Consider the following 16,702-nt stretch of genomic DNA (forward strand, 5'->3'; position numbering starts at 1 on the left):
TTTTTTAGTAGCTGGTTGCATAGTAACTTGGTAATTTACTTAATTGATTATATGAAAAATAGAAAGATAATTAGAGGAGTACATTGATCTTTCATTTAATTCATTGTTTTTGGTATCATAGAAATTAATTTATGAACTTCATTCGTACAAATGGGTTTGGATCGCTGAACATTGGACCAATATTGAACCTGGTCATGGGCTGCTATTCAAACCCGAGCCTGTTAAGAACCACGTCAAACCCAGCCTATTAATAAATGGGATGGGCCATCTCCGGGCCAGGCCACACTTAAAACCCGATGGCCGATCTTTTAGGAGGCTTATCTTTTCGATAATCAAGATGCTCCAAACCTGCCATGTTAACTAATCCATAGTGTCAAAAGTTAAAAATGGCAGCCAAAAACTTGCGAGAATTTGAAATTATTGCAATTTCTGCAAAATCTTGGCAATAAAATATAAATTAAAAATAAAAAACACTGTATATAAGGAAATATAAATAAAAATATTTGAAAATAAAATCTGCATGTTTTTTTCATGTTAAATAGCTGATAAAAACATAAATTACACACTTAAAATAAAATATTTATGTTTTTGACAAAAAACTCGCAAGACATTGAAAATACCACGAGAAATTACCAATTTTAACTTTTGGGAAATTTCTGGCGAGATTTGTCACCATGAGCTAATTACCATTAAGATGACCTTGGTGTTGTATAAATTTTGAAGATAATGTAACGGTTGTTACTTCAAATTGATGTAAACAAAATGGCAGTTTTATTTAAACAGTTATGTCCTTCACCTTTTTGTTGAGTCATAACCTTCTCTAAAAGGTCAACAGGTCGGGTTTGGTTCGGACCCAGGTGGAACCAGACCTGGCCCGATTGGGTTTGGTATTGGGTCCGAAGTGGACCCACCATAAGATAAACCATACCCGATAAGCATGGGCCATACCTAGTAAAATAATATTTTATATCATTTTTATATTAAAAATTTATGGGTCTTAATCAAAACGGGTCAGAACTGGGTCTTAACTGGGTCTTCTTATTTATCACCATACCCGGACCCTATAGGGTTTGGTACAGGTCTGGGTAAACCCTACCTGTTGACACCCCTAGTCATGGGCACGAAACTATGCCTTTTAAAAAAGTTATGGCTTTTCACAAGTATTCATACATTTTATTTGACAACTAAATAAGTGTTTTGAAGATACATTTCTCATTTTAATATTTTTAACGAGCTGTCACTAATTTTTGGCACAATACCCTATATGACAACAAACTAGAAAATATAACAAACATGAACAATTTACCTACAAAATATCACAAACATGACTACTTTACTTTTTCTCTTTATAGTTTTGCCCTTTGTCATGGCACCTGATTTGTTGAATGGATCTAATGATAGATCCAAAAAAGTATAATGCCCGAATATGAGATATAGATCTAGATTTGATTTAGGTTTTATGATAGATCTGGATAGTATCAAGCTAGATATTTGAACCTAATAATATATTCTATATGGGTCTTGGTTTGATCCAGATAGATCCAGATAAGTATAATGTTGGATGTGTGGTATAGATCTATTTGAATTTTAATATGAATTATGTTCAACTTGATGGATGACATCTCAAGTCAGATTTGGATATGAACTTATACAAATCCAATGAATTTGAATATATATATTTTTAGTGAATCTAATAGTAGATCTAAACTTATATGCATGCTTATTTATTGTTTAATTGTCTTTATCGTATGATAAAGGCCTTGGAATGAGCTTATCATGTTTGTCATATCCAAGTAATAATGTGATAGCTCTCATTGGATATGGATCTAGTGCATATCTAAATTAGATTTAGATATGAAGATTTATGCTTTACTTCATGATAGAAAATTAAGTTAGTTTGTGAATATCTTCATAATGATGATATATCATGAAGGAAAAGTTCAGTTAGTGTATGTAAAATCTCATGATGTATTGGCTTAATGTGCATATTGCTTAAATGAAATGCATTAAAAAAGTAGGAGTTGCATTATAATTTTACATATTTATGTGAATATATTTATTTAATGATAAATAATCATCATAAGTCATGCTCTAATATGATTTGTGAATGCATGAACGGATATTTTTCATGTTTTATAAGTTTATGCATAAAATATAATATGATGTTAGTCAATCACATTTATGATTATTTGGATCTGTATATACTGATCCAAGATGATCAGTTGATATATGCCCTGATGTGAATTTAAGCATGCTGCATATGATAATGTACATGGATAGTAGGAGTATAGATCATGGTGAATTTTTTGAAAAGTGAAAATATTTGTTTTATCATGGATCTATGAATTGATGAAAATTCATAACACACTAGTGTGCATATGGACATGATTATGTCCTACCATATGGTCATGGAAGAGCAATAAGAACCCTATGACTTATGTAAGACCCACATTATGATGTATTTACTTTGCTTTAGAATAATGGACTGCATAATTATGCAATGAATGATGAATATTGAAAATAAATTATTGCACATTAAGGGTATTAAGGGTTATGATGAAATTATGATATGATAAAAAACCTATATGGTTATGTAAAATGAGTGCATGAATGGATCATGATGAAAAAAAAAACCTAGGTTATGCATAGCCCCATGATAGGGATATATCACGAAGAAGAAATCCAACTAGTGTATGTAAAATCTTATGATGTCATAGCTAAACCTATACCATATGTGGAAAAGTATCATAGTTCATATAATGATGAAAAACCACATGACTGTGAGAAATAACTCATAGCATATATGCAAAAATATCATATTGAAAATGAAGAAAGATCTATATGACTATGTGAAAATAACCCAAAGCATTTGTAAAAAACCTCATACTAGATAATAATGAAGAAAATCCACATGATTATGTGAAAAATAATCCATAACATGTGAGAAAAACATGTTTGATATAACACAATGAATCGTGCATGGTTATTTAGTGCATGTTTTATCATGAAGTGTTGTATGTGGTACATGATGCATTGGTTATGATATAATATGGGTGTTTGTCCCATATGGCAGTTGACCAAGGGAAAGCAAAGTCCCATTTGGACCAGGGATGGAGGTGGGGATGAAGGTTAAAATTCATCCTCGTACGAAGATGAAGGTGGGGATGGACTTATCCTTTACCCCACCTCGCCTTGCCCCATCCCCGTCTCGATCCCTGCCCCACCCCACCCATCCCCAAACCTTCTAAGGGATGACACTAGACCAAGGGGAAATGGGGATCCGCCCGCCTCCCTCGCCCCCGTTTGGAGCGGGGATGGAGGACATAAAACGGGGATGGAGGCGAGGGTGGAGGTTAAAATCCATCCCCGTGCGGGGATGGAGGTTCGGATTTTGAGACAGGGTGGGGGTGGAGACCTTGTCCCTTGCCCCCGCTCCGGTTCATTGCCATCCCTATGACTAAGTGGAAAATGTTGGATCCTCGTACGGATCTAGTGTGACCATTGGGTCTCACACATGAAACCCAAATATTGAATCCAAAGTTAGATTCGAGTAGTGGATCTGAAATATGGATCTAAGTATTAGATCTAATGATTCGGAGTAGAGGACCAGGAATTCAATAATTCATTTATGTAGTGGGTCATTGAGTTAGAACCACTGAGATAATGGTGGGCTCCACATCATATTGGATTCTCAACATGCTTGGAAATCCAATGGGACGATTATGGCTAGGTAACAGCTACCTAAGAGAGGATAAGTAACTCAGCCCCTACCTGCTTCTGTAGATAGTGAGCTCGATAATTGCATCATAAAAATCCTCTCATGAAGCAGGTCATTAATCACAACCTAATTTTCTTCTCCTCTATTACCTCGAGCTCACCTTTACAGGGCACACCACAGACCAAAATCTGACAAAGACTTCTCTAAGAATCCACCGTCAGTAAGCACAAGAATCCAATCCAAATGGCCACTAACACTACCACCAATCAAAACAATAACTTTTTTTTTAATATGAAGAATCCAGAAATACTAGTCATCATCATACAAAGAATATGCATCTTTTTAGGGCACCTATTCCTTAAACCTTCAAAGTGGCCTCCAAAAGATAGGCCGTCAATATCTGTTTGGATATTTGTTGATTCACAGATCCGTATCCAGTCACACTGAACGTTCAACCAGATACAATTATTGATGTATGAATCTGGATCTTATCCCATATATGATGGATCCGACCTGACAAGTATTGTGGGGGCCAATGAGAATCAGTTCCATCCATTGTATAGTTTCTATAGAGAACAAAAAACTTATTAACATCATCCATAACCAACTTGTTACAGGGTTGCAGCCTTCGACAGCATTGGATATGGATAATGATTCAATATGTAATAAGAGTGTTATCTCATCTATTTGCCAACCTTATTTAAATGCCACATTTCACTGTGCAGCTTTTTATTTTTATACTAATTCATGCAAAAAAAAACAATTATTTTATGCTAAGAGTCCTACAAAAGCATGCAACTCTCTAGGATACTCTAGTCAACTCCAACTAGCCAAGTTTTTTTTTATAGTTACTCCGAGAACCCGCCCTCAAAACCAGAGACCTAGTCGCGCTGGCTTTGTCTGTCATTCGATCACTATCCTGACAGCATAAAACTCTGTGGGCTTACCACTTCTCCCGAGGGAGTCGCCGACTCTAACTAAATGAGTTTGGCAACTAACTTTCATGACCAGAAACAAACCTAACCATGGAACCAAACTTTGGCGATAAGCTTTTTGTTTTATTCTTTTCTTATTGTTTTCTCTGATCCTATTTTAGGGAAAAGCCGAACTACCACTCCAAACCATTGTCCTCTTGGACCTTTCAACTTGTTTCCAATTGGCCCATCTATGACTTCTAGATTATACCAAAATTCAGATTCAATATAGGTAGGTGCAGACAAAAATGAAGGCCTAATTTCACATTCCCTGTGGACTCCATTTCTCTGATGACCTGGACTCAGTCCTATCTCTAGCATAGCATGGAAGTCAAATCAACCCCAACCCACCTTTTTTTCTTGTGGAAAATTATAACAAACCACCCAATCTACCATTTTGATTAGAAAATATTTGCCAAACTAGTGTTTTGTTTCATTTAACAGCTCAAGTTTTCCATCTTTTTGTTACAAATCACATTCATGATCCTGGAAAAAAGATCCATTTTTTTTTTGTTCTTTTTTGATAACTAGGAAAAATTCCCCTCGCTCACAGAGTTCATTAGTGTAAAACTCCAAGTCTTCTTTGCCCACCAAGGAGTAGACTTAGCTAACATAGTGACGTTCATGAGTCACCCCCTAACAGATGAAGGGAGCCCTCGTGGTTAATAGACGATAATGATCATGGTTTAGTCAAATGAAACAGCCAAAATTAGGGGTGCCAACGGGTTAGGTTCGGTTCAGATTCAGGTGGAAACAGACCTGGACCTGATAAAATAATATTTTTTTATCATTTTTACATTGAAAAAATATGGGTCTTAATGGGAACTCGGGCCGGGCCTGGGTCTGGTATAAAATTTCACAAACTATACCCGGCTCCATGTATTAATCGGGCGTTTGGGTCTGGACCCAGGTCTTAATTAGCTTCTTATTTATCACCATACTCGGACCCGTTGATACCCCTGGCCAAAACGTCATGGATATTTTAATTTAATAACAAAATAACATAAAATGAGATAAAAGGTAATTGAAATGCTTTAAGAATAGCAGGTTAAAAAAAAAACAAAGGGCAGCTTGCGTTCCTTAGGTCCCCCTTTTCGTTAGGTCTGGTTAACTCCTTCAAAAATTGAAGGTTTTAAGTATTTTTTCTCACTAGATGTAATCTATAGGTTTTTTCGGTGATCCAAAATCAATGGCTATGAAGGTACCAGTTTTTCCTGGCTCACAAAAACATGTTTTTTCATCGAAAAAACATGATCCAAGATCCGATTCTCACTAAATCGAGCATGTTAAACACATCTAACAGTTCAGATCTATCATAAAACACTTAAAACCTATTGGGGGAGAACCGAAAATTGAGCCTAACATGTTCAGTTCTCTTTTATAATTTGCCCCCCCTTTGTTTTTTATGTATCTTATATAAACTAGTAGCTTATGTGATCTGAGTAAGGTCACACTTCATAATGCCTTCCTTAATAATAATCCCCCGTGTGGCCTTCAGAAGGGTGGTTATGAGGGTGCTGAGATGAAGGCACCAGATCAAACCCTGCTTGAGCACGAGTTGTATCCATAGCTTTTAGAGGTAGACCACGTAAGGCAGGGTGGTCATGGGGCCCGCACCCGGGGTTTTCCTTGCTTGGACGAGGGTTCCTCGTCATAAAAAAATGGCTTAATAAGATTTCCATCAGGGATTAGTATTCTTTAATTGTAGAGTTTTGTATTAACTGCCCAACACGTAATCCACTTTTTGAAGATAAATCACGAGTTTCGCTTGTGATTTTCCTTGCAAAATTCCATTCCTCAATGGCAGCTAAATCACTGACGTTATTCTCATCTGCCACCCAAGGCTCCCCCTTATCTGGCAGCGGCCACTCGCAAAAGTCACCAAATCGAAGGGACATCACTTGTTCGAAACCCATGGAAGCACATCCCTTGCCATGAAATTAAAGTTGGGTGCACTCCTTGGTGGGCAAAGGGGACTCATTGTCTTTACACCAATGAGCTCGCCAGCAAATGAGGTTGTTTCTCCGAATATCAACAAAAAAAGAAAAAAAAGGTAGGCATGCACAATGTTGTCAGTATTGGTGCGAATCGGCCGATTCTTATCGTATAGGCAGAAAATCGATACAATACTATCCTGAATCGGCTATTATTGAATAAATGTAAAAAATGCTTAAAAATAAACAAGTGTCATGTTCTGATTGACACGAAATAATTTTTAATTGTTTTAAGATTTGAAGTTGTCTAGGTTAGGAGATTTAGAAAAATGATTTGCCTTTTGTTAAAAGAATCAATTTGCTTCTAATGTGAAAGGCATCCTTCCTCCCCCTTTTTCAATAGCCAACCTAAGAACAGACCCGCCGGTCGGGTTTGAATCTCCGACCGACTGTCTTATTTAAAGGCAACTTACGTAGGGAATTGACTTTAGACTTCCTAGTTCCTCCCTCCCTTTTCAGCAGCCACCGGTCAGATTTCAATCTGCGACTTTACCAGATTCAGATGTGTCCTATTTTGACCCATCTTGACTCATATGTAGCACAAGCTCTCTAAAAGATATGCTGACAATATACTGAGATGGCACCAACGGGGGGGGGGGGGCTCCGGTTGTCTGGTAGGAACAGGGAGTGCATGTCACCTTATGCCAGGACGTTGCAAGTTCAAATTCCAATAGTATGGTTGTATAACTGGTAGGGGGGCAGACTAACCCAAGCTTGCCTGACGGCACTGGTTTTAGTCTATAGCCTACCATACTTGACTCTCAGTCCTGACAACATAAAACTCCGTGAGCGCCTTCCTCAACTCCCAGAAACCATCCCGAATCTCTTTGAGGTAGCCCCCCGGATTCAGGATAAGGGGCAAACCTCCTTATTTGGGAGCCCATCACCATGTGAGCAACTCCTTAGAATTATAGTGCTTGCGTTTAACACCATAAATTGCCACCACCACCCCTACACGTGATCAACATCGAGAGCGTTATCCCACAACAACTTTTAACAAGATTTTGCCTATCAAAATAACTTAAACAAGATTTGACCTCAAAATTTTGCTTTCTCTTTTCGATACCATACTCGTTATTATCATATGTAACGATCCCCGGGGTAAAGGAACCGTCCCAAAGCTCATCACATAATTTAGCAATGCGCAACTTACATTGAAGTTCCAAAAAATGAGAGACGTCGGAATTCTTTTTTTTTTTTTAAAGGCAAGCTGGGGTTAGGCAGACCCCCTACCAGTTATACAACGGTACCATTGGGGTTTGAACTGGAAACGTCCCAACACAGTACAAGGTGACGTACACTAGTAGCAGATCCTACCAGACAAGCGGAGCCCCCCGTTGGTAGAGACGTCGGATATTAATCCATGGGCAGCTCAAGAATAGCATCTTCCGTTAGGTAATACCCACCAACATGGCCCCACAAAAAAGGGTTACCATGCCCCCAATGATGAAAGGACGTGAGCTGTTAAGGGCACTCTCCCCTAAAAAGGAAAACTGCACCATTTCTTACAAGAAACTTTTATGATATTTTACCAATCCATAAAGATTGATTAGAAAAAAGCCTCATTAGAAGAAACAGCCTGGCCATAGACAAAAAGACGGAAAGCCCATTCCGTTGGCTGTCGGAACAAATAATTCGCTACTTTCCTAAGGCTAAAGTGGGATCCCCACAAGATAAGCCAAAGCAGTACAGAAATATATTCACTTGGAGCTTTTATTATGAAAAAATAGGACCATGTTCGCCTAACTCAGAGAGATTATGAGACAACTGAACCTGAATGTGGCTTGCCCGGCCCGCCATAAACATGGTGTCCCTGGCTAACAAGGAATTCAGACCATCTCCCAAAAACACTCCTTTCTTTCACTTATTATAATCACAAAGTCATAAATAATGGAGATAATGTTACAGACAGCTCGGCTTATGACTACAAATGAATTGGAGTATAAACTTGACTTCTCTCCTTATCTACACCCAAGAATCTCTCTGCCGTGTATACCACCAATGTACACAAGCCTTCTGCAGCTTTCTCAGCCTGAGGAGACACGAGTCTTTATGGGCTTCAGCTTCAGCCCCATGCTCTCTGGAGACAGCAATTCAGGCGAGATGCATGACGGACTTAATGGGCTAGTCGGACTGCTCGACAACTGACATTGCCGGTACACACCATAGCCCATTAGAAAGTACTCCAAGGGGATCAGCATCGCATGTGGTTGCTCCTCTGTCACCATCGACCCACAGGCTTGCACCTACTCCCCACCAAACATCATTTAATGTTAATCCCCTTGCCCATAGTAAGTTCTCGTTTAGGTATACAGAGATATTATCATATACCTAAGCTCACAGGATGCCCCCCCCCAAAAAGAAAAAGACAATATTCGATGTTGGGGAAAAAGAAAAAAAGGAATCAAGTCCATGCTAATCTAATTACAGAAATGCTTTTGCTTAGCAGGCCTAATCCCCAAAATAATGGGCAACCCCAAAATAAAAGGAGATAAACAAGGGTCACCATGTGAGCACACTTTCATTATGCATGGTTTTACACTGTGAAAACGGGGTTTCAGCAAAATAACACCACCATGTCTTGACACGGAATTCACCCACAATTCAAATCAGTCGCTGACAAAACGCAAAGTCCAAAGTCATCCCTCCTTAGTGGAGTAAGACCAACGCGGCCCCTTGCATTCACAGGTCAACACTTGGCTTAACTTTAACTGAAGATCTTATCTAATGACCTTAAAATATAATTCCCCACATTAAGGCAAAAGGGTTTACTGACAATTCACATGGGAGTGACGACCAAAAGAGGTGGGAGAAAATATCCCAAAACCAACATAGGTCACTCGAAGTACAGGGGCTGACCCACACGCTTTCTTGTTTTCCCCTTTTTCTTTTGTCCCCCCGCATGCAAACGAAGGCGTAGCCAAGGGTAGGGAACCCATACCTCAACCAGTGCCGTGTATTTCCTGTCCATCTTAGAGGTCATGTAGAGGGCCTCAAAGTGAAAGGGAGAATTCTCGCCCACAAATATCAGCGTCCGACATTTAAGTTTCTTCAAACCTTCAGCTATGTCTTGCCTCCTGCATGAATAAATGAGTAAAGACAAAATAGACTAAAAACCAAATCTCTCTCTCTCTCTCTCTCTCTCTCTCTCTCTCTCTCTCTCTCTCTCTCTCTCTCTCTATATATATATATATATATATATATATATATATATATATATATATATATATATATATATATATATATATATATATATATATACAAGATGTGAAAAATGAAATAAAAAAAATCTTAAAAGATGGGTCCGTGGGTGTGAATGTGTATGAAAACACGAAAACAGTATAAACGTAAAGTACAATGTACAAACTAAAAGACTAAAACATGTAAAAGATATAGTTAACTAACAAATAATAATCAGCAAATAGAGATCGAGTCAAGTTTGAGACCTAGTTGACCTGTCGGGAGTACCTAGTACCTACAAGAATAAGACACCAGCTAGGGGCTAGTAAAAGCAAACTAATTTACAGTGCTGAAAGTGGATAAGGCCTAAGTCCGCCCACCAGTAGAGCCAAAAACATATAGACGTAGGCTAGTCTTGATATAACACAAATAGGGGTAGCCCATGTTTTCAGCCCACCAAACCCAGCTTGATCTTTAAAGCACAAGTTAACAACCGACCGGAGTAGCATAAGCAAGCGCAGGTCACATGGGTTTCATGCAATCAATCCCAAACCAGAGACAAAGAGTAGAATAGCTGTCTTGAAAGCAAGATCCAGATTTCCAAGCCAGACCAGCTCAAGCCCCATTATCCATGTATGCCGACAGTCCTGTCAGAGTGTCATCTAAACACCAAAACATTATTCGTTAGGTTCAGAAGCGTTAACCTAGCAAACATGGATCTGAACCAGGTCCAAACTCTAACTCAGGCCCAACGCAAAAGAGGACAATTTTAAAGGACGTCGCCACATGCAAGTTGTCAAATGTGATGGTAAGAGTTGTAGAGACGTGCTATATTGACCTCCCATTAAAAAAGGGTAAAGAAAAGAGACGGGAGGTTGGACAGTGCATGTGAACAGATCATAACGGCTAATTTTCATATCCCCACACGCGCTCAATTGTCTCAAGCTCGTTTTTGTCTCAATTGCACCACATAAAATTTCCATGTGGACCACAAAGAATCCCTGTCTACCCGAGTTTCACAGATCAGTTTGACAGTGAAAATATCAACGTGTCCACCACAGCTTGTCAGCCAGGCCAAACTGTTCACACTTTTACAGCACAATTCAGCACCACACTGTCTCTCTATAGACGTTTCTCCTCAATCCTAAGCGTCTTTTCCCAATTACTCTAACTAAGCATTAAAAAGGACCTCTAATAATTTTAAAAGAGAACCACAATCGGTCATATAAAACAACAGCATCGATATGTAAGAATATTTATCGCCAAGTAAAAGGAAAAGAATTAATAAGGAGCATATGTACGATACGTTTAACATAAACAATTAAGAATCATTCCTTCAAAATATTGACCAGCAGTAAAAGCATTAATTTGAAGATAAGCACAGCAAATATGCACCAAACAAAGCTTTTGTACAACCAAAATAGCCAATGATAGGCCAAAAACAGAAATAATTTTTTAAAAACCAAGGTTCATAAACATGACCATGATATGCCAAATTACAAACAAACAAGACTTTCCTTCACAATCAAGCAGCTGAAGCCACAGATATGGAAATATTAACATGCGTTGAAATTAGCAGGTACCGTGACAAACCAATAACTTACAAATGGCAATTCAGGACTTCAGCAATTCTGACGGAGGAATCATCATAATTAGTTGTATAATGGTCTTACAAACTAGAAAATAGTGGACCGTAGGCTGATTTGGCAACCGTGGATTTCCAGTTACTCCTAAAACAAAGCACCCGCAGAGGGAAAAGACCGTTCACCTTCCCCCCAACACAACTCTGCCTAGCAAATAAAAACATGACAACCGGGCCTTGTGATTTTTATATTTCATCTTCAAAGATCATTTAACAGGTTGATGGTTGTATTATTGCTTTAAAATATTTTAACAACTACAAGTCAGGCTGAATTAGTATAAACTCAGCCAAGTTGATCAACTAAATTGGTTAATGTCACTGAAGTATTGGCTTTGTGTTCCCTCTTGAATATAGCCCCGTGGGATTCGAACCCAAGACCCCATGTTTATGAATTATGATAGTGTGATCCAACACAATCCAGCCATCTCATTCGAACCAAGCAAAAAATAAAGTTCTGAATCATCAAAGTCCAAGTATTATGGAAGGAAAACTAACAACAGACACACAAAAAACAACAAACAATCAGAAAAAATAGGTTTAGTTTGCCTAAAAAAGAAAACATGAATTTTAAGAAATAAAAGAATACATATCAATAGCAATCATACTTAAAGAAAAAACAAAACCAAGGAAACTAAACCTTAAATGAAAATATAGCAATAATTGCAATGTTTTAAAATTGATGCTATTTTGAGAATACTGCAATACTTTTGTTTTTACTCATATTTCAATAGTATATCAAGATAAATATATACAATAATGACTTTCTATATATATATGTGTGTATATATATATATATATAGAGAGAGAGAGAGAAAGAGAAATTGCTATCAGCGACCAAATATGAAGACAACTGAAACCTACCGGCTAATTGCTTCAAGAAATCGTGTAACATTCACACTCTGCCTCTCATCCAGCAACTGCAAACAAACCACAGCAATCAGCAGGAATTCCTACTAAGTTTTTGTCTTATCATGCCTTAGAAAGGCCAAAAAAATGTCAATTACCCTTCTGCATGCCAGAACAATGTCCGACTCAGTAACATTTGCCCCACCACGAACCTCCTGCATTGGCAACAGGAAGTTCAGAATTAACCATAATGCAATCAGAAATACAGATCAGATAAGTTTTAGTTAAGATTACCTTGCTGAAGTATCTCTGAAGCAGAAACTCCTTGACGACACCACACATCCCATAAAAGTAAAGGAAATTAGACATAACCTGCAAAAGCAACAATTCCAATCAAATTTCTCAGTAAGAGAGCTTGTCTTAACTGAAATGACAGAGCAACCCGAAAATGAAGGTCGCTGCTGATACATTTCAAGGTGCGTCAAATTCTATTTCGAAAAACAAATAATAACTAGAAAAATAGAAAAAACCAAAAACAAAAAACAAAAAAAAACAAACTAGTATCAATTAGCACCAATGGCTCGCACAAGAACCAAACTGACTCCAAGTCCTTTTAAATAAATCAATTTCCTGGAGATTGGCTATGAGCCAAGTACCCACCCAATATTTGAGCATTTATACCCCATCAAGCATTCATTTGCAAAAACCACAATAGCTTTATTACTGATTATGGATTTAATAAGAAACCGTGAAACATTACAAGTTAGTTGAGTTAGGTATCTATTAAGTCAGATAAACAATGCCAGTACCTACTCCATACTAAGTCACACTACTACTTAAGCCACAAATAGAGCCTACACGACCCGTTTTGCAGAGACATGACAAATTTTCCAAAATTAGCCAAACTGTAACCCAGTTCACAGGTGCCCTAAGTCAAGGCAGCTCCTCACTCAAGGTAAAGCGAGTCACCTGGTCTTACATCTACCAAAAAACTATTGCTACAATCAGCAAAATAAGAAACAAAAGAGAAAGAGAAGAGCGTCAGAGAAACAAACCTTGCTATATAACCACTCTGTCCAAGAGGGTGCTTTGCACAGAGGGGAAATAAGTATTAGACCAAGAACACGTTCCCGATGCCTCATCTGCAAGAGCGTTGAAAAAAATATAAATAAATAAATAAAGAGCAACACACAATTTAGTATGAATCATAAAGCTTTCAACCAGCTTGAACTAAGAGGTAATACATACTGCAAAAAGGGTAAGGATGTAGGCACCCGCTGTGACCCCCATGCATATAACTGTGCTGAGCCTATCAGAGGAAAGCAAGTTATAAGCAAAATATCAACATTTAATAGATGAAAAAAATGATAAAATCTTGGAAACAGTAAGAAGAAATTTAATCTTTTTTATATAAATTTAACATAGACTAAGTATTTTCTATATGTACCCGAAGAAGTCCAGAACTTCAGCAACCTGATCTGCTAAGTCGTCAACAGAAGGAACAGTGACATCGGAAGAAATGGCAGCCGCACCCAACTGCAGGAACTCTTAAGGGAAGAGGTAGACTTTGCAACATGAGTATAACAGTTCATGAAACTGACTCTCACCATGATTGAGAAGAAATGATAAAGAGATAGCTTAAAATAATCAAAACCAAATGACGAACCTCATGTCCAGGAGGATCAATATGGTAGATGCAAAAGTTGTGAAGCAGCAACGAAGCAGCTTCAGGGCAAAAGAATAATCCTTGGAAGCATGACATATCTGTTCAACAAACAATGAAACAGAAACTTTCATTATCACAAAATGTGAAACCACTCGCAGCAGATAAAAGGAAGCCCTGGTGGTGAAGTGTTACCCGTATAACTGATCGAAGAACATTCCTAAAGTGTTTAAATGCATCTTGTCATGCAAGGGGACCATGCAGGTATGTAAAACATTTGTAATTAAGCAGAAATGAAGCACATAAACATCCCAAAACATGACCAGTAATCAGCAAAATGTTACTTTAAAAAATTATCAAATTGCAGACAAAAGAAATGCAATCTAAATCCCAAGAAACCAGCAGTGAGAGAGGCAAACGACCATATCTTCATAAAGAAAAGAAGCATCAGAAGTAGTGCATTATCATATAAAAGATTAGTAGAGAATTAATCACTTACGATTCAAAGCAACATCAGGATATGTGACAAGTGGTGGCTTGTCAATATCTCCAAATACAGTTACAGAAACAGGGCCGAGGCTAGTATGTAAGATATGCTCCTGCAAAAAAAAATATCAAACCGCTTAGAAATGCCACGGAACGAAAAGGTGCGATACTCTAACCCCACGATGCCCAAAAAGAATAATGGTCCAAACAGTTTGAAATCCAAGAAACGAAAATGAAAGTTACAGTTAAAGCAGTCGACACCTTATAATCCCATTCTTCTCAGAAGACGTGACAAACAAGAGATTCCAGCTCAAAAGAAGCAAAAACAAAATTGATACAAAAAATTCCAATGTCAGTAAAATCTGCAAAAAGGAAAGCAGTTTATAAAAGAATCCCAAGTTTCTTCCAAATAGAGATAAGAATCATAACGCTTCCTTCTATGGAACAATTTTTTCCATTGATAAAGTGCAGAATCACGATTAATCGACATAAACACTTAGGAAACCCATCTAACTCAGAGGACAAGGTCAAGAATAGAGGTCTAGGAAACCACGGTTTCGGAAAACCATCAACAGAGTTAGAGAAGGCTTGGCCTTCTCTCGCACCTACTATGGTAGATCACGGTTCAGAATTTATGAGATAAAAAAAGAAGGCTACGCATAAGCTCGCAAAGTACAACATAGAAAGCCTCGTTCTAAAATCGATCCAAGGAAAATCAATAAAATCCTAAAGTTCACCATTCGAACTTCAAACAAACTTAAGAACACAGTGGTCCCTAGTATAAACTATGCATTTGAAAGATCAATCTGTTAAAGTCGGGCTTGGAAAACCAATATGTCATTAAAAAATTACACCAATATCCCATTGCAAAAAGAAGGCATAAACTAGCGCGAAACAAGTAATCCCTTAGCTCACACTGCAGAATAATTAGCCTAAAAAACAGGAAAAATGATATCAACAACCAAAAGGCCCACTAAAACAAAATCCATTTAGAAATAAGAGAAATAATTTCCCTAAAAGCTACACAGAGTGTTGCCGTAAGATCCCAATAGTTCGCTATTGCGATTGACAAAAAACGCAAACAATCTATATCTCGTGCCCAAAATTCAACCAAACAAAACAAAGAAAACTCATGATTTGATAAAATAGAGCACAAAAATCTTCAATTTCCACGCAAAACAACAAATGCAGACGCCAAAACTCCCAAAAAAGAAAGTTTTCATCCATCAAACCCTAAAACACACATGAGAAAGCTTAACAAAAACTCTCCTCTTCAGAAAAACCACAGAAAATACAGAAAACAATAACTCAAAAGAAACAAAGACTCATTCTTCACCGATTCGCCTCCGAAAAACCGAGCAAATCACCGTTTTCGGGCGATCAAAACCGGAAAAATCCCCGAAAACCCACATAAATCCCGAAAAACCCAGGAAACTAGCGAAGAAGGAAAGATTAAGGAAATAACGAACCTGTCCTCCCAAAGGGATCGTCTCCATATCAATCGAAACCGAGCCGCTGGAATCTCCCATGGCCACGGCCTTCGATTTTTTTTAATTTTTTTTTTCTTTTTTTTTCGCTTTCGCCAGAAACTTCAAGACTCTCAGCCTTTATATACCCGACGATTTCGCTGAGACTTAACCCTCGTCTGACCATGGTTAACCCACCGACGTTACGTGACCGGCTGCCGCTGGGGCCGTACGAAGCGTAACCTGCGGTAACCAGTTAACCGCGATCCGCTCCCGGAATTAAAGCCTCCGTGTTTATCTTTCAGTTGACGTTTTATATCCTAACCATTTTCCATAATGCCATTATTGCCCTTAGCTATTAACGCCGTAAGGATTAGTATTAATAAAAATCATCGTTATCTCTCGTTCACGAAAAAATGGAAAATTTCGAGAAATTTAAATAAATTCCGTTTTTCTCGGAGAAATCGCGGAAAAGTATCGCCACAAATAAAAAATATTAAAATGTGTGTACAATTTAAATAAAACAAAAATACAAAAAATGTGTTACAATTTGTTTTGATCATAGTCACAAATATTTGCTTTCTGGGGTGTAAAGAGTTCGGATTCGGGTTTAGTATTTTCTCATCCAAACCCGAACTTGAATTTGGGTCTGACTCAAAGTCTGAGAGAATCGGAAGTCGAAACTATTTACGTGTAACTATATATCCGATTAGTGAGACTCGGATTGGGTATG

The 16,702-nt window shown here is 37.9% G+C and overlaps 1 protein-coding gene across 2 annotated transcripts; it reads right to left on the reverse strand.

Annotated features, from left to right (window-relative positions):
- Positions 1-8,373: 8,373 nt before the first annotated feature.
- LOC149820249 (protein NDL1-like) lies at positions 8,374-16,090 on the reverse strand. 2 transcript variants are annotated; one of them, XM_089983544.1, is made up of 11 exons: positions 15,973-16,090; positions 14,517-14,616; positions 14,021-14,118; positions 13,802-13,890; positions 13,603-13,663; positions 13,410-13,496; positions 12,649-12,726; positions 12,513-12,569; positions 12,370-12,425; positions 9,628-9,763; positions 8,374-8,932 (listed from the first exon to the last, which is right to left on the reverse strand). In XM_089983544.1, exons 1-11 carry the CDS (start codon positions 16,030-16,032, stop codon positions 8,714-8,716), a joined length of 1,041 nt encoding a protein of 346 aa, XP_089839670.1. In that variant the 5' UTR covers positions 16,033-16,090; the 3' UTR covers positions 8,374-8,713. The 2 variants fall into 2 exon arrangements, with proteins under 2 accessions (XP_089839670.1, XP_089839671.1); XM_089983545.1 differs by lacking the exon at positions 15,973-16,090 and adding an exon at positions 14,765-14,783.
- Between the last annotated feature and the right edge of the window lie 612 nt (positions 16,091-16,702).

Source organism: Nuphar pumila, chromosome 12 (genome assembly GCF_984573655.1).
Source record: "Nuphar pumila chromosome 12, dmNupPumi1.hap1.1, whole genome shotgun sequence".
Classification (NCBI taxonomy): domain Eukaryota; kingdom Viridiplantae; phylum Streptophyta; class Magnoliopsida; order Nymphaeales; family Nymphaeaceae; genus Nuphar; species Nuphar pumila.

Coding starts and splice junctions, on each gene's coding strand:
- LOC149820249 (XM_089983544.1), bottom strand. CDS start 16,032: ATGGGAGATTCCAGCGGCTCGGTTTCGATTGATATGGAGACGATCCCT. Junction 13,497..13,602: donor ACATCCTTACCCTTTTTGCA/GTATGTATTACC, acceptor ACGCTCTTGCAG/ATGAGGCATCGGGAACGTGT. Junction 12,426..12,512: donor TTGTTCTGGCATGCAGAAGG/GTAATTGACATT, acceptor GTTTGTTTGCAG/TTGCTGGATGAGAGGCAGAG.